Source organism: Terrapene carolina, unplaced genomic scaffold (genome assembly GCF_002925995.2).
Source record: "Terrapene carolina triunguis isolate 2854851 unplaced genomic scaffold, T_m_triunguis-2.0 Scaffold68, whole genome shotgun sequence".
Taxonomy (NCBI): domain Eukaryota; kingdom Metazoa; phylum Chordata; order Testudines; family Emydidae; genus Terrapene; species Terrapene triunguis.
The window spans coordinates 49,762,746-49,788,591 of NW_020664419.1; the positions used below are offsets into that span (position 1 = coordinate 49,762,746).

General features: G+C 41.2%; 1 protein-coding gene across 1 annotated transcript in view; it reads right to left on the minus strand.

The window, feature by feature from the left end:
- Window positions 1–25,846, minus strand: part of ADAMTS20 (ADAM metallopeptidase with thrombospondin type 1 motif 20) — a 199,093-nt gene that overhangs the window by 113,365 nt on the left and 59,882 nt on the right. The window contains exons 5-11 of the mRNA XM_026648760.1: window positions 25,076–25,159; window positions 23,803–23,927; window positions 20,497–20,537; window positions 20,057–20,162; window positions 17,302–17,448; window positions 16,098–16,239; window positions 13,787–13,891 (exon numbers count right to left, since the gene is read on the minus strand). Coding sequence (XP_026504545.1) covers window positions 13,787–13,891; window positions 16,098–16,239; window positions 17,302–17,448; window positions 20,057–20,162; window positions 20,497–20,537; window positions 23,803–23,927; window positions 25,076–25,159 — 750 coding nt within the window. The remainder of the gene's footprint in view (window positions 1–13,786; window positions 13,892–16,097; window positions 16,240–17,301; window positions 17,449–20,056; window positions 20,163–20,496; window positions 20,538–23,802; window positions 23,928–25,075; window positions 25,160–25,846) is intronic.

The window sequence follows — 25,846 nt, forward strand, 5'->3', positions numbered from 1 at the left end:
CGCTGCCCTCCCCCCGGGGCTCCGGCCGCCCTCCCCCCCGGCGCCCTGCCCCCGGCGCTCTGGCCGCCGGGGGGGGGGAGAGCCGAGCCCCCGCCGGGGCTCACTGCCCTCCCCCCTGGGGCGGCGAAAAAGCCAGAGCCGGCCCTGGCTGCAGGGGGATTCATTAAGTTAGAGATAGAGATAACACAATTAATGTATATTCTGTTAGGGCCACTGCAGTTATTGGACTCAGCACCTTATAACTGTAACTAACATATTATTGTTAATACAAACCATGAATGAGCATGGTATGTTCCAGACAAGTGAGAGACAGTATTACTACTTCTAAGAGTGTACAATCTAACCACCCGATCCTACACATGAGTAGCCCTACTGAAGTCACTAGGAATTTTCCTGAAAAAGCAATTATTAAAAACAGAGTAAAGACCTCAGGATTTAGTGTATGGGTGAGATTTTTATAAAAGCACCTAAGAGAGATAGGTGCCCTACTCCTATCGACTAACTATGGGAACTGGGGGACTAATTCCTTTAAAATCCCAGCCCACATTTGGTCTCTACATATGGGCATAACATCATGCCTACACTATGACTCCCAGTGATTGCCTCATTGGACCACAAAGAATGCAACTAATGACAATACTATATATAAATTCACAAGTCAGAGTGGTAGAGAAGGTTCCAGATTGGCTCTGGGATCTAGCAATTAAAATAAGTACTGCAATGGGCCCCGTCTTCCTCAACAGAACTGAATATATCACATCCAATACAGGTTTATGCTATGGGGTTATTATCCACATATATAGCACAAAATGGGTCTTGAAAATTACCCTTTTTGTTATTCAGCCAATACTGAATACATCACATGCAATACAAGGGTTTAATAATCATTTTGCTCTGGATATAGGAACTTATTCACTAATCAGATTCTCCATATTGAATGCTGACTGATCTCTTATCTGGTTGAAATTCTCTGAATTTTTTGCCCTGGGTCACCTCAATGTCCACAAAGATGGTATTTTTTGAGTATTGGATCCTATGAATCCTATGGATCCTCCAGAACATGGGAGGATGGGTCTACTCAAGGTAGATTTGGGCCCACAAACAGAAGAGCACATGCTGGATTTTATCTTAGCTTAGGACTGGATACAGAGAGTGTGGCAATTATACAGTCAGACCATCACCTCCTTCATATTAGGGTCAAAACCTAGATTAACATTAAATTAAAAGGACTAAAGGACCTTTTCATTAGTCCAATCTCACAAAATGATGGACCTAATACATTTTCAGTACACTAAGGGATACAACTACTGAGCTGTTGGACTATGTCAATGGCCTAGAAGGACATTATGATGATGATAGCTATTGAAAAACTGGCTCTTGAATATTCCTCCCCTCTGCATCATGCTCACAGGTCACCTTGGTATTGATACAAATGGAACAACCACAAAAGACACTAGAGTGCCATAGGCTGTTCTATCCCAGCTACTCATATCCCTCAGTGGTAAAGAAGTAAGCCCTCATAACTCCTACTAGCAAGGATGGTGGAAAATGCCCCTTGACACTGTTCAATGCATGGCCCTTCTAAAAAGGTTGCCATTTTCATCAGAACTCATTCATTAATGGCTTTCTGTTTCTCAGTGTGGCAGGACATCACAGCATATTTATTTCCATAGATAGCTGTACTGTGCATATCATTTTCTTGCTGTGGTGTCTATTATAGGGTCCAATTTCACCTTTTTAGCCCAGTCTTCTAGCACCTCCAAATTAATAGCTATGAAAATGTGTTGATACTGTGAGAGATCTAAAATGTGAATATGAAGAAACATAGCTCCTGTATGTCCAGAATTTGTCAATAGGATGACAGGAAATCAAATATGAATACAGTGGACTGAAAATTCTAGCTCCTATTTCACAAAAAAATAGTACTTTATTCAAGTATGAGATTTTTACTGTACAACTGTTATGGATATCTGACAGCATAGCTAAGCCAAAATTAAAAAAGAAAACAAGAGTGACAATAACTTCAAGGGAGATTTCTGAAAAGTTGCACATAGAAATCCTATGACTACATCGGGATTATTTCTCCCCATAAAAGTACTAAGCACATGTTCACATCTGGGATTTTAATAGTTTCTTCAATGAAGTTGTATCAGCTATTGTTCTGCTACATTCCTACAGAAGCAACAAGATGAAGTCACAGTAGAAAACTGATGCAACAGACACATTCCAGATGTTCCATTGGGCTTTCTTCAATCATTTAAAAAGTTTCCCTTTTCTGTCAAAAAAATCCATGTGTTGATTTACATTATTATATATATATACCACAAGAAGTGTGCTAGGTAGTTTATAATCCTACACATACGTACACCAGAATAGAGACAATGGAGAGATCTTAACCTTCATGACTGTAGTTTGACTAAACAATGCGTTAAGCTCAAGCCCAGAAGACCCAGTTTCCCAAACTCCCTTCAGGGATCTGGCGGTTGGAGAGTGGAAAATTCCCAAACACAGGACAAAAGTCAAGATGTTGATGCTAACCTTTTGAAAACCAGAGGCCGGGTGTGTCTGGCAGAGTGAAATAGGAAGCTTTTGGGTAGGAGTGAGAAAGTGGCTGGACCAGCCAAAGTCAGAGAAGGCTAGTGGGGAGAGAAGGATCCATGTTTCAGAACACAAGCTATGTGCTACATCAGAAGGATCCTGGATACCCCAGATGACTCTGACCCCAGTCCAAAGAATGCTCTGGACTGGTGGAAAAACTGAGGCAGGGAACTGAACATAAGGTTTATTATTTTTGTATAGGTCTGTGTATCTCTCATATGATTCACTAAAGAGCAATATTAGAATCCTGTTAAAACTGTCTGTATGTTGTGTGTTACACCTATCACATGCCCTTGAAGAGTTAAGTTGTGGACCCAGAACACCCACACAGCTGGAGTTCTGGGAGAGCGTGGGGGGACCCTGAGTGGTAAGTACTGGTACTAGGGGCTTGGCAGTGGGTCACATGGTCACAGCTCTCAAGATGGGGCTGCTAGACACAGGGTCTGCCCTGATGAGTGTGTGCCTAGAGGCCCCAAGACAGCTGCATTGCCAGGACTTCATTAGGGCTCCGCCTCCAGGGGCTTAAAACACCCAGGATTCAAAGTTTGGATGTCCTCACAGCAGTCTGGTGAATGATCAACAGGGGGCCCTGAACTGGGTCTGTGACATAGGGATTGGTGGTGATGTGTGCTCTTCTAGAATATCAAGTTCAGTTACACTCAAATCTCTGAAGACCAAGAAATGAAGACCTACGATAATGCCACGTCGACAATGCAATCTTAACTCTGCCTCTTTGAGTCATGATGCAACACACGGCTAACACACACATACTAGCATTTTACCCTTATAGATGCTACAGAGCACACAAGCACTGTATGACGGTGTCGCACATCTTCGCTTTGCTCAGGCAAAACTAAGGTTTAGGTCAGGCATAGCAAACAGCTGCTACCCATACCTGGCCTACACTTAAGCAATGACCCTACTCCACACAAACCACCCCAGACTTGCTACATATTACCTCCCCTTCACCCTTGCTCTGAGAATTTCTTCTGAGACACTAAGTCCCAGAGACCACTGTCTCGTACGGGGCGGCTCCAGGCACCAGCACACCAAGCGCGTGCCTGGGGCGGCAAGCCGTGGGGGGCAGCCTGCCGGTCGCTGTGGGGGCGGCAGTCAGGCTGCCTTTGGCTGCGTGCCTGCGGGAGGTCCACCGGTCCCATGGCTTCGGTGGCAATTCGGCAGCGGGTACGCCGAATCCGAATGCCGCCGAATCCGTGTTACCAGCTGGACCTCCCGCAGGCATGCCGCCGAAAGCCGCCTGACTGCCATGCTTGGGGTGGCAAAATACATAGAGCCGCCCCTGGTCTCGTATACCACCACACTGCTGACAACTCCCATAAAAAGACCACTATGAATTGCTACTGACACAGCCTTCTGAAATGAGGTATATTTGATCCTTCGAAGTACACATCCGCTTCTCATTATATCACAGTAACAAGTATGCCAACCTGCTCCAACTAATCCCTCCAGCATTCAGTGCAGCTAAACCTAATGCAACAAAGGCAGTTGAAGTGAATGCTGGAATTCAAATCTGTGGAACAAAACACAACACAAACAGCAGCACATTCTCTTAGTCCTTCCCCATGTCTACTTATTATGGCACCACCCTTACTGAACCATTTCCAGTTGCTATTGCCAGCTCCAAAAGGCAGAGTTAAGGTTCCATTGTGGAGGTGGCATGTACCTTAACTCTTCATTTCTGAGTTTTCAGAAGTTTGAGTATAGCTGAACTCAAAGTTCTGGAAGAACTTTGGCACCAAACAAAGGCACCAACCAAATAACAATATTGTAATGTTGCAGTAAGTTTAATCAATAACAAATAACATTTTCTAAATTATATATATATAATGCATATTTTTTAAAAAATTCCATGGTGCTGACTCCATTGGTGCTTTGTGTAAGTGTAGCACACCAATATGTAGGTCTAGGGCCCAAAACAACAAAAACAACCCCCCCCCCCGAAAATGTAGGCTGTCACTCCATCCCGAAATCACCACATTTTGCCACGTGGTATATCACACATCTTCCCCCAGAGCACTACAACACTTAGGAACATCCAAACTAATTAAAAAGTAAGTAGATCTGTTCAAAAATTGAATATATATCCCATTGTAAATTCCAATATTTCAAAATTTGTTTTCATCCCAAATTGAAACAAAATGTAGAAATATCTAAATTATTGCAGAATGAAAAGTTCCATATATTTTGGGTTGAAACTTTTTGTTTTTACATATTTGATCTCAACAAAATATTTAGACATTCCTGAATCCAAAGGGTTTGCTTAGGCTCGGTTTAACATTAAAATGCACAGACCTGAGCTGCCACTATGCTTCACTGACGCTGTGGTTTGGGCACCTCATATCCTTCACTCTCATCCATGGGCAGGCTCTTTTATCAGACTATATTGATTTGGTTCAACCGACTAAAAAATGTTTTGATTCACAACAATAATAAAATACTTTGTTTAGATTCCCAACAGAAAATTGAAAAAAAACTTAGCAAAACTGAAATTTTCCCAAAGAAAATTTTGATTTTGAGGAAAGCATATTTTTCATCGAAAAAACATTTCAACAGAAAATTCTGACCAGTTGTAAAATGAAATCAAACCTTGCCTGTATTTTTCATACTTTTAAAGCCTGCATAACACTGTTGCTTTCTGATAGATATTATTTGACAATTTTTTTAGTACACAAATTTTAAAGAAATAAAAACAAATGCAGGCACCTACATTTCAATTCATGTAAAGCTAATTTGGCATAGCTCTGAAGTCGGTCAAGATGCAAACTCATTTAGGCCTGGTCCACACAAAAACTAGCACCAGGTTAACTAAAGGTAGAATTTTAAACCAATACAATTTTGCATGTGGATACCCTTTGAACAGTGTAAGCCTGACTTATATGGGTTTAGCTTGTGCTTGGTGTAAGCTAAAAGATTTATATCAGTTTAAACCTGATTTATGAGTGTCCACACAGAGGTTTTCATTGGTTTAACTAATTTGATTTTGGATTTAAGCTAAACCAGTGCAACTTCTAAGGACTTGTCAATATTCAGAAGAACTGCAGAATGGATTTTGTAACAGCCCCATTATGCTGTATCCAGTTAAACATGCTGGGCTTGTCTACACTACAAAGTTAAATCGACATAAGGCAGCTTACGTCGACTTAACTATGGAGGTGTACACACTGCAGTGCACCTCCCGCCAGTTTAAGTCTCCTGCTACACTGACATAATAAAACCACCTCGACAAAAGGTGTAGCACTTAGGGCGACACAGTTGGAGCGATACAGTGTCAGTGTAAACACTGCATTACTTATATCGCCCTAAGTGGCCTCCAGGAGTTGCCCCACAATGTGCACCGTGACCGCTCTGGTCACCAGTTTGAACTCTGCTGTCCTACAGCCAGTTACACAGGCATGCACCCCCTCCCCTTTTGGAGCTCCCAGAAGTTTTGAAATTGCTCTTCCTGTTTGCTCAGCATGGAGAGCTCACATAGCATTTGCCTAGCTGAGCATGCCAGCTCCACACAGCAAACGCACTCCTGCCTGGAGTACAGGAGAGGTGGTGGATCTCCTGGCTCTGTGGGGAGAGGAGGCTGTGCAGGCACAACTCTGCTCCAGCTGCAGGAACTTGCTTGGGGCATGGAGGAGAAGGGCTATGATAGGGACATGCAGTAGTGCCGTGTAAAAAATCAAAGAGCTGTGGAAGGCATAGAAGAAGGCAAGGGAGGATATATCACTTCTACAAGGAGGGGGCTGGGTCAGGGTGGTGGTATATGGGTTGGGAGCTGGTCAGGGCAGCAGTCAGGCTGGAAGCTATGGGGGAATGTGGGAGCTGGAACCAGGGAGGGTGGTGGTATATGCGTGGGAGAAGCAGTCAGGATGGGGGCTGTGGAGGAAGGTGGAGGGTGGGGTCAGGATGGTGGTATATGGGTGGAGGACTGGGGGAAGGAGCAGTCAGGGTGGGGATCAGGGTGCTTAGCCTCAGGCTGTGGGAAAAGAGGGCACGGTTTTAAAGAAGAATGAAAAGAAACAGATACCACTGCCATTCACTTTTTTATATAGATGTAAACAGTTAAATTACTGATGGAGGATGGGAAAGTGGTACAATTTTTGTACACCTACCGTAGTTTATTCATTAAAGAAAAGAGATTTACTTCTCTTGAGGAAGGTTTTTGTGTTAAAATAAATCCCAGTTTTCAAGACATCTTTACTTAAAATAAATTGCAATGTTACATGGCTCTGTATAGTATTATTAAAATCGAGTCAGTGTCATATGGCTCAATACTGTATTTCCATTACATTGCACATATTCAGAATTGGAATGAACTTCTGTTTTCTGGGCAATATGATTTGGGTCTCTACCTCTACAGTGATCACAGATGCATAGTGGCATACTTTTCACTCTCACCTCTGTTAAAGGAAGGAGGGAGATGTCCTAAAAGCAGTTTTCAGAAAAAAAATGGACCAGTGCTTCCAATTACAAGAATCTCTGTCTTTCAACTGCACCTGTAGTTATTTTTGCTCTGATATGTTCTTTTGAATTTATTGCGTCAATTCTGTATTGAAGTGGTAGTACTGAAATGTATTTACAACAGAATTCATAAGAGCTAGTAGCTGGAGAAAAACCATAAGCAAAGGGGATCAAATCCTTTCCTCTTTTCACAGGTGCACAAGTCATGATATAAAGAGAAATCACTGTAGGGAGGCAGAGGAAGAGAATCACAAGGGAGTTCTCTGTATACTTCATACTGCGGTGTGCTGCACGTGAGTTACAACACACTACAACAAATCATTAGATAAAAATATAAATAATCTCTATCTGAAACAAGTTCATATGTTTGAGGTTTGTTTTAATTGTGGCTGAAACCTTCTCTAATCATACAAAGCTTAGTTAGAAAAGAAAAAGCATTCCAGGACCGCCTTACACTTTCCCCACCCCCATTCCATGTATCTTCCGGGGCTGCTGCAATACCCAAGGCACTCCACCCCGCAGGAGATTAAACACAATGACAGCCGCACGTACACCCAGCTGGGAGAGACTCGTTGGTGTATGTGCTTATGAATTCCCTGTTCCTTCCCCTTTAAAGATACTTTCCCCTGCATGTATGAAGGTTACCTCAGCATTACGTAGGTATGTTTGCATGGGTGTGGAATAAAAATCTACTTATAGAAACTGAATTTATCTTCATTATTCTCCATCATAGGGTGGTTGTTGCTAACATTCACCAACAATAGGTGCATGTGCATTGTTACAGTCGGGCACACACAGCAATCATTTCAAGGTTCATAGCATGGTGCAAACAAACAATGCCAGGCTCAGCACACTACAGCAACACATATTATTGTGGCTCATTGTTAAAATGCTCCTTCAAGGCTTCCCTCCACTGAATAGCCCTTCTGTTGAGTTCTTCTTATAGCCTTGTGTTCATAACGCACAGCACAATACTGAAGAGCAGTGCAGGATCCATGCTTTCTGACAGAGATAGCTGGCTCACAGGTTACCAGAGCAGCTGAAAAGTGGCTGGAAACCTAGTAGAATGCTCATGGAATTATGGGATTGAGAAACCTGCATCATGTGATGCTGAACCTGCCTCCATGAGGCATAGTAAACCCTTCCCAAAACACCCAGAAGGCCAGTTGCACAGTGGGATACCTACCCACAGTGCACTGCTCTCTGTGCTGATGCAAGAGCTGCTCCTGTGGATGCGTTCCACCAACACAAGAAGCATAGTGTGGACATGCAACAGTGGTTTCATTACAGCGGTGGCTGTACATCAGTGTAACTTAAGTCAACTTAACTTTGTAGCAGTGTCACTGAAACGCTTTTTATAGTGGCGGTGCTAAAAGCCAGCAAAACTATCCCCAAACTTTTTACCTTGCACCCCCCTCTCGCCCCCCAGAGCTGAGGCTGGGAGCAAGGCCGTGTCTCCAGTAGGGGGGGACATGGACGGGGTAAGGGAGCCGAGGCTGGGACCATGGCTGGGGGCAGGCACGGGGCCAGTAGCCAACTAGACATGGAGTCATTGATCACTACCTGTTGAGTCCGACAATCTAGCCAGCTATCTATCCACCTTATAGTCCATTCATCCAATCCATACTTCTTTAACTTGCTGGCAAGAATACTGTTGGAGACAGTATCAAAAGCTTTGCTAAAGTCAAGATATATCATATCCATCACTTTCCCCATATCCATAGAACCAGTTATCTCATCATAGAATGCAATCAGGTTGGTCAGGCATGACTTGCCCTTGGTGAATCCATGTTGACTGTTCCTGATCACCTTCCTCTCCTCCAAATGCTTCAAAATGGATCCTTGAGGACCTGCTCTATTATTTTGCCGGGGATTGAAGTGAGGCTGACCAGTCTGTAGTTCCCCAGGTTCTCTTTCTTCCCTTTTTAAAATATGGGCACTATATTTGCCTTTTTCCAATCGTCCAGGACCTCCCCACATCGCCATGAATTTTCAAAGATAATGGCCAATGGCTCTGCAATCACATCCGCCAACTCCCTCAGGACCCTTGGATGCATTACATCTGGACCCATGGACTTGTGCATGTCCAGCTTTTCTAAATAGTCCGTAACCTGTTCTTTTACCACTGAGGGCTGCTCACCTTCTCCCCATACTGTGTTGCCCAGTGCAGCAGTCTGGGACCTGACCTTGTGTGTGAAGACCAAGGCAAAAAAAGCATTGAGTACTTCAGCTTTTTCCACATCATCTGTCACTATGTTGCCTCTCCTATTCAGTAAGGATCCCAGAATTTCCCTGACCTTCTTTTTGTTGCTAACATACCTGTAGAAACCCTTCTTGTTACCCTTCACATCCCTTGCTAGCTGCAACTCCTATTGTGCCTTGGCCTTCCTGATTACACCCCTGCATGCTCTAGCAATATTCTTATACTCCTCCCTAGGCCAGCAGCTGGGATCCCACGTGTGTAGCCGGGAGCGGGGTTGGCACCTGGGACCCCACGTGCGGGGCCGGGAGCAGAACCCAAGGCACGGGGGCCAGCAGCTGGGACCCTGTGTGCGCAACCAGGAGCCGGGACCCCCGCATAAAACCTGGGGGTGCTGTAGCACCCCCTGCAGCCTTACTTCCCATGCCTATGCTTTATAGTGTAGACATAGACACTGTAAGGAATCATTTAAACAACTTCTATTTCCCTTGAAACCTCCTTATAGCAATAAGGCAATTATAGTGAAATTACATTTCCAGTGGCAATTCATAGTCATTCATAATGACAATGACTAGTCAGTGGGCCAGAGAAAAAGTATAAGTGACTATTGCCTGGTGGTTAGAGTATTCACCTAGGTTGGGGAGACACAAGTTCAAGTACCTGCTCTAATGACACAGTGGAACAGCGCCAACAGGAGACATCGAGAGAAACTTGCCCATTCCACAGCCCTTTGGGTAAGGCACTCTCCTGCAATGTGGGAGACCCAAGTTGAAATCCCTTTTCCACATCATACAGAGGGAGAAACTGAACATGAGTCTCCCACATCCCACAGGGCTATAAGTTGTATGGAAGGCTGCTTCTTCCCCCACCACCCACAAAAATCTGTTTTGGATCGATTCTTTTTTGGATTTGGTTCCATTTGAAACGATTTCCCCCCACTTTTTTCAGAACTGACAGCGATCCAAAAAAAATCAGTTATTTGCTTAGCTTTACCAGTGAGCAGGCTACTTCAGAGTGAGCATGTGATCTGGCTCTAAATTCACATCATGTTACCATGGCAACTTACTTTGATTACTGAGGGGGGGGGAAGAAGCACCAGCCATATAATATTTGCCATTATTGTACTGCATAATATTTTTTCTCAGAATCTTATAAAAGCAATCCTGAGAAATGTGTATGTTCGATTTAACTATTTCTCTCAAATCAGCCATTAGAAGTGTTTTCAAGTAATATAGTATTTGTTCCTCTGAGCTGTAAATTTCAGCTATTCACCATAGCAAATGCCCCTGCAAACTAGCAAATATTCACAATGGTAAGTCTAGTGTTATTTATTGTTTTTCTATAGTAAAGTCTCTGTGGAGCATTAAGTAAGCCAGGGATTCTAAAACATGTAACCTTCTCTGCTCCCTTGTGGGCCTGTGCTGGTAGGATTAGAACCCGCAGATGCCTCCTCCTCCCATTGATTTTTGTGAAGCCCAGAAGGCAAACACAAAAACCACCTGGAAGGGATGGTACACAATGTGAATATCAATGTACTGACAAGTGGCTCTGGGGGACAGTAAAGCTGCTACAACTGGGCCATTGCCAGACATCAGCATTCAGAATGTAGAAGGAGAAAAGGGGTGGGGGGGAAAGAAATTTTCAGACATTCTGGCAGAAAGTCCAACAAGTTTATTTTGCGCCTGCTAAAATAATTAATTTTCTGTATATCCTCACATTTGTTAGGTGAAGAAAGTGCACTGTGATGAACTAGATGGACTATGCAGGAAGTTTAGAGTGAAAATGAACCAGTGTTTAAATTTTATGAAGTGATTAAAGCTGACAAGAAGTTCAAAGCCTGACATAAAGGTTTCCTTTATTCTCTGTTGAGATGCTGATTCAAACAATGCTGCATTTTACCTACTATTACTATAGGAAATGCCACCAGTAATGACTAAATTTAATATTAATATTATTTACTATTATTATTAAAATACCATTAATGTGTTCAACTCTGTAAATACCAAACATAAAAATAAAAAAGCCTCTGCTCCAAAGACCTTGCAATCTAAAAAACTAACATGGAGAAAAAAGGTTGCCTTCAGCTAGGGTTACCATATTTAAAAAATAAAAAAAGAGGACACTCCACGGGCTTTGGCCCCGCCCCTTTCCCACCCCCGGCCCCACCCCAACTCCGCCCATTCCCCGCTCCTTCCCCAAAGTCCCCGCCCTAACTCCCCCTCCTCCCTCCCAGCCATGCGAAAAGGGCTGCCCGAGCGCTACCGGCTTCAAGGTTTGCCGGGCAGCCTCCAGACCCTGCGCCCCCGGGGCACTTCCCCAGCGCAGCTGGAGCCTGGGAGGGGAAGCGCCCAGCCGGGGGCGCAGGGTCTGAAGGCTGCCTGGCAAACCGTGAAGCTGGTAGCGCTCGGGCTTCGGGCAGCCCCCATGCCTCCGGACCCTGCGCCCCCGGCCGGGCACTTCCCCTCCCGGGCTCCGGCTGCTGTGCTCCTCCCCTGACTCTTCAGCTCTGTTTAAGAACCGAGCTGCCCGAGCGCTACCGGCTTCGGGCAGCCCCCACCCCTCTCGACCCCGCGCCCCCGGAGCCCGGGAGGGGCAGTGCCCGGCCGGCAGCTGGGGTCGGGGGGCAAGGGGGCTGCCCGAAGCCGAAGCGCTCGGGCAGCTCGGCTCTTAAACAGAGCCGAAGAGTCAAGGGAGGAGCAGAGCAGCCGCGGGAGGGGAAGTGCCCGGCAGGTATTTTTCCCAGACATGTTCGGCTTTTTGGCAATTCCCCCCGGATGGGGGTTTGATTACCAAAAAGCCGGACATGCCCGGGAAAAACCGGACGTATGGTAACCCTACTTCAGCAATCCAGGAGTTCAGTAAAAGCTGTCTATTCACTCACTGAAGTTTATTCTGAATTATTAACTTTAAACCTAGTTGGTATTTTTAGGAAAGTGAAACAGACAATTGGTTGTCAGGATTAGCCTTTATATTATAGCATAAGACTCATACACAACAGTAGAGCAAGATATATTGATTAGATACATAATTTATTAAAACAAAAAAACAACATGCTAAATCTAAAAAGTGCTTTTAGAGCTAAATTATTAACTCCTTAAAAAGCCATTTATATCTTTATCTACAGAGGCAGAAATGTTACAACATAATTCATAATCAAAAATGCAAAATATAGATTTATTCAACATTATGGCTCAAATAGAATGGCACCTCAATTACACTAAGCATGTCCTACTGGTTAGAGGCTAATAACTAGTGGTCATCTCCTATCCCCTTTGAAAACCATGGAAAATTTCTCACCAACTTTGATGGGCATAGAAGCAGGCCCTTAAATAGAGACAAATCACACTTTATCACATTAATCATTGCACATGTTTTTGATTCTTTCAAAGTCAATGCTCTAAATACTGTGATTATCTTCTCAATTACTAGAGAAAATTATTTAGTTTCACTGCAGTAATAACATAACAAAGGGGTTTTGTTAGGTTACATAGCAAAAGTACTCTTATATCAGTACATATTCACTGTAGTAACTTTAAAATAATGATTACACACAAGGTTTAATACAAATGTGATGAGCTCTCATCATATTTAATGAGTAATTCAGAAAAATAGGTTAAATACTGAATACATGAAGGTTCAATCAGGCCACAGTCCCACTGGCAGCCCCACAGTAACTTTTTTTTTCTAATTTTGCAAGATAAGAAAATCATGATATTTCAGGAGATGTAGCCTTCCTTACTAATTTGTTATCCAACAAATTATATTATCAAATTCACTATTAAATATGTAGTATCAAAAACACAACAACAACAGAGAAAATCTGTAAAGATACAAAGTTACTGTACTCTGGGTGAGCAAATGAAATGTAATGGCTTGTGATATACAGGAGCTCAGACTAGATTATTTGATGGTCCCTTCTGGCCTTAAACTTTATGAATCTATGAAAGCACATCAAAAATAATAAAACTAGGGCTCCACTGGGAACTGCTAGCACAGATTAATATCAAGCAAATTACTCGAAGGCGACTCTGCACAGATACATAGGTCAACACTAGCAGTTCCTTATGCAGGGTCAGGGTCTAGGTTGGCAGATCACAACAACAACACATCAGCCCAGAGAAACCTATACCCTAGGAAATTCATTTCTGGAGCACGGTTGGCAGTAGAGAACTAACTGCTTAGGAAACAACTGGTCATAAAGGACCCTAACTTTTGGGACCCCAGAAGTTAAAAGAGAAATAGCAGCTTCCCCATAAGGCCAACACTCTGTTGTTACCAATCTGCTATCCCTAAACCTTTGTATGTACTGGCCTGAGATTGCAATCTGATAATATTTATGCTACAACATTATATGAGTTAGCCAAACTTTGCATCTAAGGTCAAGTGGGTGCCGCCCATACAATCAGTTTCCGGAAGTTGCAAGGCAGAGAAAAACAGTGGATATTCGACTTTCTTGTCAACTACTTCCATGATTTTACTACGTGTAAGTATTGAGAAATAGCAAAGGTTAAATCTTACCATTCCAAGACCACATTCTGTCCCATCAGCCAATGGCATATGCTGAGTACGACAGCCCTTGTGAATTCCTTCAGCACTTGTGCACCATAAGCGTTTGCATTGTTTCTGAAAAGAAAACAAAATTTCATTTCCTTTGCTACACCTGTAACATCATTTTGTTCAATGGCCTACATATTAATTACATTTCTCTTACCACATGCATTTTGTAATGTTTGCAAATAGGAGAATTCTAAAAGCTATAATTAAAATATTGTTCACAAATGATACTCCTTATAAAACAAGAGAAGAGATTCTGCATAAGGAAAAACAAATAATATGGAATATTTTGATTGAACTCACTGGATTAGCAAAAATCAGTTAACTTCACATCATAACTTGGTATTTTATAAAAAATTAGAGGTTCAGGTTATTTACTACATATCATAAGGTCTGAATATAATCACCATGTAAAGCCATTAACTACTATTTCCACATAGTAGTACCAATTTATTGACAATGGGTCAAATTTCAAAAGTACCTTAATGAGCCTAAGTCCCACTGAAAATCACGAAGGCACTTTTGAAAACGTTATTCAATATGATTTCACAGATGCAATATAAAGTACTGTAATAGTTCTGTCAAAACTGCAAACTCAATCCTCAACTGTCGCCAAACTAGGGTTAGTTGTCCCCAAGTGGATGAACAGGAAAAGATGGCTTTAACAACATTTGTGGCTCCTCAATCTAATTCAACCTCTGGTGTAAATTATCATTGATTACAATGGAGTTATTGCACATTTGGCATTTAGTGTTAAAAAAATATTGAGTGGTTTTCACAGTAAGAGAGTATATGAGTCACACTATACATTTGTGAATGAGAAAGCCTAAAAATTAGGTGATCATAGGGTGTTTAATTTTATAGATTAAATATAGTTAAATAGAAGTTATAAGATTTTTAAAAATTAATATCATATACAATACTATACTGCAAAAGAGGGTTTCAAGTTTATAGACTTTCCACCTCACAGATCTGTTTGGGTACGTGGAACATAGAACCTGGTCCAAAATCCCAGGATGTCCATGGAAAGACTTCCATTGATTTCAGTAGGATTTGGATCAGGGCAATAGAAAGGAAACCAAATACCCTAATTCTGTCAGTAAAACTGACTGTTCCATGAATTAACCAATAGTTCATCTAAAAAAATATAGTAATGGAAAGAGTCTGTCTTCCTAATTACTACTACATAGTATAAAAGTTATATTCTCCAGCTGGATAGATAATCTAGATGGATATATCAAAATCATGACACAATCAGTGTTGAACATCACTACCTTTGGGTATACAAATCCTGACCATCTTAAATTATTCCACACTCACTATGGGCCAGATTCTGATTCCCTGCCTCACAATGAATAGCAATTTACTCGAAAAATATTCCCACTAAAGTTTGTCTAAATCTGATCCTATGTTAACTGTCATATCTAATTAGTTCCACACGGTAATGCTAATAAAGTCTTCTTCTACAGGTGGAAGCAGAGCCTTTATGCCATATCGGCAGTGCTTACCCTTTTATTCTTAGCACTGAATGAATCCATAAAGACATTTTAAAGTTTGTACAGACATCCAACAACTGAAATTCCATTTTTTTATTGTATCAAGCTGTATACAGCTTTGTTTCCAGTTCACTGTTCTGCTATTAAGAAACTGTTGACCTTGACCTGTGGGTTAAGCTTATCATGAAAGCTCTTCTAAGCACTGCAACTCTAACAGGCATGAGTTATAACTTATAAAATAAAGCATAGGATCCCCTTCTCGTTCATTTCAGCATGTATATGAATTATTTTTTTAATGTAAAAATTATGCCTACTTTTTAAAACCAAACTCACAATTAAGAACACTTTTAAAATTAATTAAAAATTGTGTAGTGAGTAGGTTATTGTATGGATAACATGTAAAAATGAATAATTATTGAATACATTTGTAAGACAATAAGAGAAAAATACTGAAGTCAGAATACATCTGTATAAACTCAGTTTCCTACAACAACCACCTCATGCATAAATGCACAGATCTAAATCACCATATTCCACTTACTCCTTAACGTCACATAAAACTCTCCTAGCACTTAGAACTACCAAGCTTTCCACTAAAGTTTCTTGTCCTCTACCATGCTGATTTTTTAAACTCTTCCACGTGCTCAAGGAAAAAAAACAATTGTTTAAGGATAAAGAGTCTGTGGGATTTTATTTCAATTCTGAAGAAACTGCAAATAATATTTTTCAAAAATTGTTAAATAAATGTTAAAGATGGGTTTCTGTGTTGTGTGACTTACCAGATAGGGGCACACTTGTGACCCAGGACCAAACATAAGTTCACACTGCTTGTTGACATCATACATTGATCCAGGCAGCTGTGATGAAAGATCATATATTCTTCCATTTGGTTTGTCGAGAAGGCATTCCCCATAACCAGTACTGTTATAAAATTAACAAAATGTAAATAAATTGTTTTTAATTGAACTTTTACAAATATATAACTTTGGAGATAAGACCACTTTGTGATTATATTACAAAATGTAAAATACTAATTGATTGATTGTGGGGGCAGATCTTACAGTGTTTACATATGCATAACTCCCAACAAAGTAAGCTGTGGGTTTGCCCATATATTTAGCTTCACAACTGCCTTTCTAAATATCACATCAGTGCAACAACAAACATAAAACTTCAAAAATAAACCATAAGAGATAGACAACTGTTATGATTTTAGGACAATCACCACTATAATTATGCAGCACAGCAATATGCAGTTTTTGTAATATAAAATAAAATTATAGAGGTTTCTATTTATTTTCAACTGTTTCATGAAAACTGTTTACAGTAATTGATATTTTAGATGCTGATCTACAAGTCTGCGTATTAAAATGAAAATTACAGGTATGGATGAAAAATTCCCCTATTTGATTCTGTTTAAGATTATCTTACAATTAATTCATCAACAATGCTCTCTTTTGTGCATTTTTGAGAAAATGAGAATTGAAAAAATTGTCATAGCAAAGGAAAAGATCAAAAGGTCATGACTCAGGAAAAATCTAATTATAACCAGCATTTCTCATTTTAAAAAGAAGCTTTTCATAAAAAGAAGAGGGTGTGCATTTTGATCTAGATACACCATGTTAAATATATTGATGTACTTGATTGTGTTGCCAAGGCTCTGATCCTGAAAAGACTGAAGCATGTCCTTAACTTAACATACTGTGAGTAGTTCGGTTGAAGTCATGAGACTACTCAGAGTAAGTAAAGGTAAGCACCTGCATCAGTCTTTGAAGGACTGAGGACTACTTTTCTAAGAATGAATATTAAAATATTAAACTGTTCAGTAACTGAAAAGCAACTCCATGGCAATATAGCATATAACAAATACAAAGGAACACAGAGTGCTTTTAATATAGCATACAGTTATATTTAAGTAATGTTTTTTAAATAGTTTCAAGAGACAACAATTGAAAAAACAGACTACATTATATTGATACTTACTCAAGAAACTCAGTGATATATTTTTGACTGCATTTTGACCACGTCCACGGACTTGTGTGATAATTTAAAGTTGGGGCCATTACATGGTACTGATATTTTATTCCAGCTTCTTTACACTTAAAACTATCATCATGGGGTATATTGAATCTAAAAGACAAACAAACACACTCCAAAACAAATTCAGTAAAAATTCATTTAAGTTTACTTTATTACATCACCAAATGTTCAATTCTTAAGTTTTAAAATGCCTTTCATGTATAATGGGCCTCATCTGTAATTGTGCCTCTCTGCTAATAAGGTGATAGATGCCCTAGAAATGTCTTAGAGAGATTCTGTAGCATCTTTCATCCAAAAGGATAATAAAATATATTACAGACCGGGGGCTTAATTCTTACAATTGTTCGGAAAAAATGAATATCTAAAAAAGTGGGTGTATATTTTCACATTATGACCAAATTCTACCTTTAAATATTCAAATAAGGTTCCAACTGTCTTACTAAAAACACACCAAAACTTACACCTTGTATTGCTCTATTTGTTTTAACATAAAAGTGTGTGCAAATCTTCTTATGAGTGGGGTTTCACTATGCATTCATCTTCCACCTATACTTTCAGTCTTTCACTTATACTTACGATCAAGTATGAGTCTATTAATTCATTTTTATCTGCAATGAGAATTATTCTGAATATTCAGTCCAATGTAGTCTTCCTAGCTTTTTTTTTTTTTACTATGTATTAGTTATAGAGATTAGTATTACATTATCAGAGAAAGAACCACTCTGAGATTTTCAAGGCTAATTGGCATAAGTGCTTGAACTAGGGGGTGCTGCTCCACCCCCTGGCTTGAAGTGGTTTCCATTATATACAGGGTTTACAGTTCGGTTCAATGGCTCTCAGCACCCCCACTATTCAAATTGTTCCAGCACCCCTGCTAAATGGGGATTCATTTCACTATAAGCTATGTGGCTAAACACCCTACTTGGCTCTGAAAATGTCAACCTCTTTGGAACATGTAGTTTTAGACAAACAGTTTATCCAACATACTGTATACATTAATAAATAGGATACACATAATACATGCTCCTGTACACAAACCTTAATTGTGACTACTAAATACACAAATTATATAAAGCCCAGCATTATTATATTTATGCAACCAGCAAATTGCAATATTTTGCTCTTTGAGTTGAAGCATTGTTACATGTGGCATGCATCTAAGTGACCATGAAAGGCATATACAATTCACAAGATGGCGTCTAGGCTGTGAAATGCCATCATCACCTAAACTGTGGCATGCCTCACAGACCCAGAGCATGACATGCCTTTTACTTCACTGATAGGCATAGCACTTACCATGTGTTGTCCTTGTCTTCCTCTCATATTTTTAATGAAATATTTCTATTTGGTTGTAGAGTAGCAGCCGTGTTAGTCTGTATTCGCAAAAAGAACAGGAGTACTTGTGGCACCTTAGAGACTAACAAATTTATTAGAGCATAAGCTTTCATGCGCTACAGCCCACTTCTTCGTTCACCTGCATATCTACCAATGTGATAGATGCCATCATGTGCCAGCAATGCCCCTCTGCCATGTACACTGGCCAAACCGGACAGTCCCTACGCAAAAGAATTAATGGACACAAATCTGACATCAGGAATCATAATACTCAAAAACCAGTGGGAGAACACTTTAACCTGTCTGGTCATTCAATGACAGACCTGCGGGTGACTATTTTACAACAGAAAAACTTCAAAAACAGACTCCAACGAGAGACTGCTGAGCTGGAATTGATATGCAAACTAGATACAATCAATTTAGGATTGAATAAGGACTGGGAATGGCTGAGCCATTACAAACATTGACTCTATCTCCCCTTGTAAGTATTCTCACACTTTTTATCAAACTGTCTGTACTGGGCTATCTTGATTATCACTTCAAAAGTTTTTTTTTCTCTTACTTAATTGGCCTCTCAGAGTTGGTAAGACAACTCCCACCTGTTCATGCTCTCTGTATGTGTGTATAAATATCTCCTCAATATATGTTCCATTCTATATGCATCCGAAGAAGTGGGCTGTAGCTCACGAAAGCTTATGCTCTAATAAATTTGTTAGTCTCTAAGGTGCCACAAGTACTCCTGTTCTATTTGGTTGTGTATTCCTATGGTGCTCTAAAATGGCGAACACACTTACCTGACACTTAAGAATATTTCTAAGTTATATTAACAACTTGATATTTACTTAAACTGAGGTTATTTATTAAGGCTAGATTGTGGTTAGGGTAATAAGGCTACCCTGGGAGGTTGGTGGGTGCAGGAGGTACCCATCCCAAGTTCCCTGAATGCAGTGTTCAATCTGTTCCGATCACAGCTCTGGGCACAAGGGACGAACAGGGGCTTTTGCAGCCTATGCTCTCCACGCCCACTGTGAGCAGGTGGATGGGGAGTGACAGAGCCACAGTTTTATTCTGGAAGACGTGCTTCAGTCAAACACAAGGTATTAGGTTCAATACAGGGGTAACTGGGTGAAATTTAACGGCCAGTAACATACAGGAAGTCACACTACATGATTTAATGGTCCCCTCTGGCCTTAAACTATGAATCTATTACCCCTACCTGTTGGCCAGCAGAGGTGGCAAGATGCAAGGGGACAGAGAGAATGTTGTGTCCTGTAAAGGGCTTTAGCTTTTGTGTCCTGTAAAGGGCTTTTTTTATTTAAAAAAAAAAGAAATCAAAACATTCCATTGGAAAATATATACTTACACATGCCCAAGTTCATGTGCTATAGTAAATGCAGCACTTAATCCATTTTCTTCACTTATAGAACAGCTGCGCAGTGGGTCACACATTGTACCTAATTCCGCTAAACCTGGAAAAATGAATTTTTATATAAAAGCCTAACAGTAAAATATTCATGTAGAAGTACTGACTATAGTGGATATTAAGGGGTACATGTTCAAAGTGATGCCTAACGGATATAGCCAGAGGCACACAAATTAAGCACCTACCTTGATCCAGAAAATCATTCCCAGAATATATATCAAGCCAAGGTTACATTACCAAGGATGCAATACCATAAAGGTTCACTTTCTAAGATGCACATTGTAAACTTTACATTTACAGTATGATTTCCTCATATCTGTAATACAATTCTCTTACAAGTTCTCTTTAAAATATTATACTGATTTAACAAAGTAGCTTACCTAGAGTATCACACTTCTCTCTAGCTCTGCAGATATCTTCCCTTGAAGAAAAAGATTTTATTTGAAACTATTATAATATCCAAAAGAGAATCCAAAATTGTATTCCAAACAATAAAAAACACAGAGGACCAGATCCCGAGCTGCTATAAACTGATGTAACTGTATTGACTTCAATGGAGTCAATGGATCAGAACCTTCAATGATTTAAACCAGATGTGGATTTGATGCATAATTTTTAATATTTAAATGTATAGAGCAGTTTTAAATTCTTGTGAACAAGTTAACTTAAACTTAACAGACTTAGCCCACACTATCACTGTATCTCAAACTTGCACTGAACAAAGAGCCTAAATGCTACGTCCCAGATCCCCAGATACTTAGGTACCAAGTCCTGTTTTTAGGTGCTGCTGCAACCCACAAAACTCCCATTGTTTGGCTGCCACCTAACCCCATAGGAATCTAAACTCACTCAGTGCCTAAGTTTTAGTAGTAAAAGTTCCCTAGGTGCCTACATTCCTGTCTCTGAGCTTGCGCACTGCAGCCTCACTCTAGGCCTCTGGGCACCCACCTCCTGCCTAAGTGCCAGAGCAATCCACGAGCTGGGGAAAGACAGGTGGTCACCTGCCTAAGTTTGCATGTGGACCCAGTCCAGTAGGCATGCTCAGAGGCCACCTAACTGCACACAAAATAACTCAGGGGATGGGGGGAGGCCAGAAGGTGGATCTGCCTTATAATCTTTAGCCCAGTGGCTAAAGAACTCACTAGGATTTGGGAACCCACCCAGCTGACAGGGAGGGATTTGAACAGAATCTTCTACCTCTCAAGTCAGTGTCTTAACCAATGGGCTATAAAGTCATCCCCACTCTGTCTTTGCCCTCAAATAACATTTAATTATTCAATTATTTAATTAAAGTGGAACAACTTCAGTAGGACAGATTGAGGGAAACCCACACCAGAATATTCTATGGCCTAGTGATTAGGCCATTCACCTAAGAAATAAGAGAGTCCTGTTCAAATCTCTTCTCCTCATCAGGCAGAGGGAGGAACTGAGCTAGTGGTCTCCCACATTCTGGGTGAGTGCACTAACCACTGGGATAAAAATTATAAGAGTTTCCTCCCAGTTGTTTTGTGTGTAATTAGGCAGCCTCTGAATATACCTACTAGACTGGACTCCACATACAACTTAGGAAGAAGAGTGCCTATTAGGGTGACCAGCTGTCCGGTTTTTGCCAGGAACCGCGGCCAATGGGGACTGCGGGAGTGGTGCCTGCGGGTGAGAGCAGCATGCAGAGCGCCTGCTGTGCCTCCGCCTAGGAGCCGGACCTGCTGGCCGCTTCCGGGGTGCAGCGCAGTCCACGGTGCCAGTACAGGCAGGAAGCCTGCCTTAGCCCCACCTGCTGCACCGCTGACCGGGAGCCACCAGAGGTAAGTCCGTGCCCCAACCCCGAGTCCCAGCTCTGAGACCCCCCCATAAACCCGGAGCCCCCTCCTGCACTCCAAACCCCTCATCCCCAGCCCCACCCCAGAATCTGAATCCCCAGACAAGAGCCCTGACCCCCTCCCGCACCCCAACCCCCTGCTGCAGCCCAGAGCCCCCTCCCACACCCTGAACCCCTCATCCCCAGCCTCACCCCAGAGCCCACACACACTCCCACACCCTGAACCCCTCATTTATGGCCCCATCCTGGAACCAGTGCCCCCAGTTAGAGCCCTCATCCCCTCCTGCACCCCAACCCCCTGCCCCAGCCCAGTCAAAGTGAGTGAGGGTGGGGGAGAGCGAGCCACCGAGGGAAGGGGAATGTAGTGAGCGGGGGGCAGGGCCTCGGGGAAGGGGCGGGACAGGGGGCAGGGCCTTAGGGAAGGGGTGGGGCTAGGGTGTTCGGTTTTGTGGGATTATAAAGTTCGCAACCCTAACGCCTATCTTCCCCCATTTTGTGGATCGCTAGCAGAGCTAGACACCTCCCTGCAGCCCAAATTGAGACACTGAACTCCATAAGATGGGCAGGGTGAGTCTTAATACACCTCCTTCTTCTTGGGTCTCCCATTGGCTAGCTTAGGCAGTTTTCCACCTAGCATGCTGGCTTTGTGGATCACATTCTAAGGTGCCTATCCATCCCCATTCATTGTATAGGAGGCTAGGGGCCTAACTCCAGTTCTATGGATCACAGTGTTGTTCCTGTGGTTTTATAGGGGGCTAAAAGTTAGGTGTCATGACACTCAGCATCACAATCCCTAAGTCCTTTTTGTGGATCTCAGCTTATGCTATTTTCCTGGAGGGTTCACAATGCAGAGCAAGCATAGAAATGCTGCTAAAAATTGTGCAGTAATTTTCTGGAAATTTGAAACTGCCCTAAGCAGAGGAACCAACAACTCTGCTGAAATAAAAAAATTAAATTCAGGACAAGATCTAAATGCAGCTTATTTTTTTCCCAGTGGATATAAAACAATGTATCAGGGCAACTGAAAGAGAGAGAACAAATAGGGAGGGTATATCTTTTATGCTTGAACACCAGAAAGACCAAGAGAAGTGGAGACAGGAGGAATATATATTAAATCTAATGCTTTCCCCCCGTAAAGTATTTATTAATTTTGTACACTACGCTCCAAAAGTAGACCATCATTAAGTCAGTGCAATAGATTCCATTAATGTTATTGCTTTGGTACAGCACCCTAGCACTGACTGAACTGTATTAGTACAATGGGTAGAACCTTCATTTCACCACATCACAACTTCAGGGGTGATCCTGTCCCACTGAATTTAATGGGAACTGTATCAGCTGGCCTGTTACCAACACAACATTGTCATTGTAATTTTTCATGCATTGTTTCTCTGTGGTCTCAGGATACAACTACACTTGAGCTGCAGGTATAGTTTCCAGCTCAGGTAGATATATGCACGCTAATTCTGATTGAACTACCGTGCTAAAAATGGAAGCATAGCCACAGAGGTGCAGGCAACAGGATGGGCTAGCCATTGGAGTAAGTACTGAAAGTCTCTGGCAAGACTGTACTTGGGCAGCAAGCCAACCCTACCACCTGCGCCACCACGGATACACTTCTATTTTTAGCCTACTAGCTCACTCAAACTAGCGTGCATACATCTACCTGAGCTGGAAACTACACCTTCAACTCAAGTGTAGATGCATCCTCGGAGTACAAAACATTTAATTTTATTCCACTATTGATTTCTTCATTTACTTTAATTAACTTTGAAATATTTCAGTGCAACAGTTAACAATAATGTCAGAAACAAACTGTTACTTGTCTGACCTAGTTCAATAAATGTGACTATTTCAGAGGCTGTACCTTGTGATGAGAACAGCAGTATCATGATGAGAAGGGTGAGCATCATCCAGAATGTTCTGTGTTTGTTGCCATAAACAAAAATTACGAAGAGTGGTAGCTGCATTAAAACTGATGGCTGGTCCTTCCTGCACAGGAAATTGCCAAGACACAACAAAGACTGTAAAACTCATTCACTTGCAATAATTCAGTCATGTGGGATCCAATTCTGCAAGCTGATCTGTGTGGGTGAACAGCAGGCGGGGAGTCAATAGGGCTGTATAAAGGAGTCCACCCACACAGATTAATTTGCAGGATCAGAGCCGTAATGTGGCCAGTAATCAGACAGACAGTAATATAACCAGTCTTGTAAATCAGTAAGTATAACCCTGTGTCATATACTTATTACAAAGACACTGTTAGAAAAATATTTATGACAAAATAAATCAACATAAAAACATATTTTAAAAAATTCAGATCTGTGTTATGCACACTATGTTGGACTGATACAATTTATAACATCTAATTTGTCATGTTTGTTTTTTTAATTTCACTCACGTTTGGACGATAAAACTACACAGTCTTATGGTAAATATCATTTCCTCCTTCTCATACACTGCTGCAATGCTGCTGTAATTGAGACCAGATTATCTTGTCCTACTGACAGACCACAGACGACAACTCGGGAAGGAGGAACCATTTGTAAGATTCACTTTGTGGCATTTTCAGCAGATTGTATGAGGGGAGGGGATACTATCTCCCATGCACCCTGCAAAACAAAAGATCTCAGGGGATCCATCAGCAGCTAGGGCCTCCATACTGCCACCTGTCGCATGACCCCTTATGGAACTCCCGCATTCCCCTGTCAATATGGTATTAATGAAGCCACTCTCAGGAGACTTATCCTGCAGGTAGCTGCCCTATAAGCCCTTCTGAGGGTCTGACTTAAAGCCCATTTAAGTCAATGGGAATTCCTAAAAGAAGGGATGGGAGGAGTTCTACAATAAAAATAAAAGGTTCTGCAGTAAACCTCTCTCTGTGTGTAAACTAATTCCACTTGGGGCTATAGTTAACCCTGACACCTACATTCTTTCTTTGTTTTGTTTGGTTTTGGAGGTTTGTTTGTTTTTATATCAACAAAGTGATGGTCACAGTAAAAGTAAGTGTAACTGACCTTAACATTTAAAAAACAAATAGTTTTTGTTGAAATTATTTTATTTAAAAAAATTAGCCTGCAAACAAATATTTTGTGCCTAATCTGTGGAAAATATCCTATTAATAAATATATTTTTCTTACCTGTTCATTGTGAATTACAATTAGTTTTACAATCATTATATTTATGAGATTTCCAATACTTGAGTCTTTGTAGATTGCTGCAACCTAGAGAGAAAAAATTCGTAGGATTAGACTGCTAAAACCATATGGCAAACTTCAGTATTTTCATACTCAGTTATTTAGTTAAAATTTTATATTCAGTTATAAGCATTCAAATACCACATTGGTTACCAGAAGATGGACAGATTATACTCAGTTACACCTTTGACAATCTGTTGTTTGTGTACTATAACTGAATATACTTGTTTACTATAACTGAATAATTAACACTGAATAAGACTAAGGTCAAATGGACTCTCCACAGATATGACAGAGACAAGATAGGTACTGGACCAACTTCTGTAGGTGGAAAGTACAAGCTTTCAAACTACACAGAGCTCTTCTTTAGGTCTGGGGAAGGAAGAATAGTTTGTGAGCTAAATTTAAGTTGGAACAGACTGTTAAGCAGAAGGGCTAAAATGTTGGAGGCGGTCACTTGAAATGAAGTGGGAAATTGGGCATTAGATTATTATGAACAGAGGGTCTGAAATGGGCAATTTAGGGCACCAGGCAGTATGGTGTGTTACAAATTGTTGTAATGAACCAGAAAACCAGTGTCTCTGTTAAATTCATGGCTTTTGGTGTCTAGCAGAGTTATAAAATTCCCAAGTTTGCCTTTTGAAGGTGTTGTGCAGGTTTCCCCTGAGGACAAGTATTGCAAGATCAGATATGGAGTGATCACTTTGTGAAAAG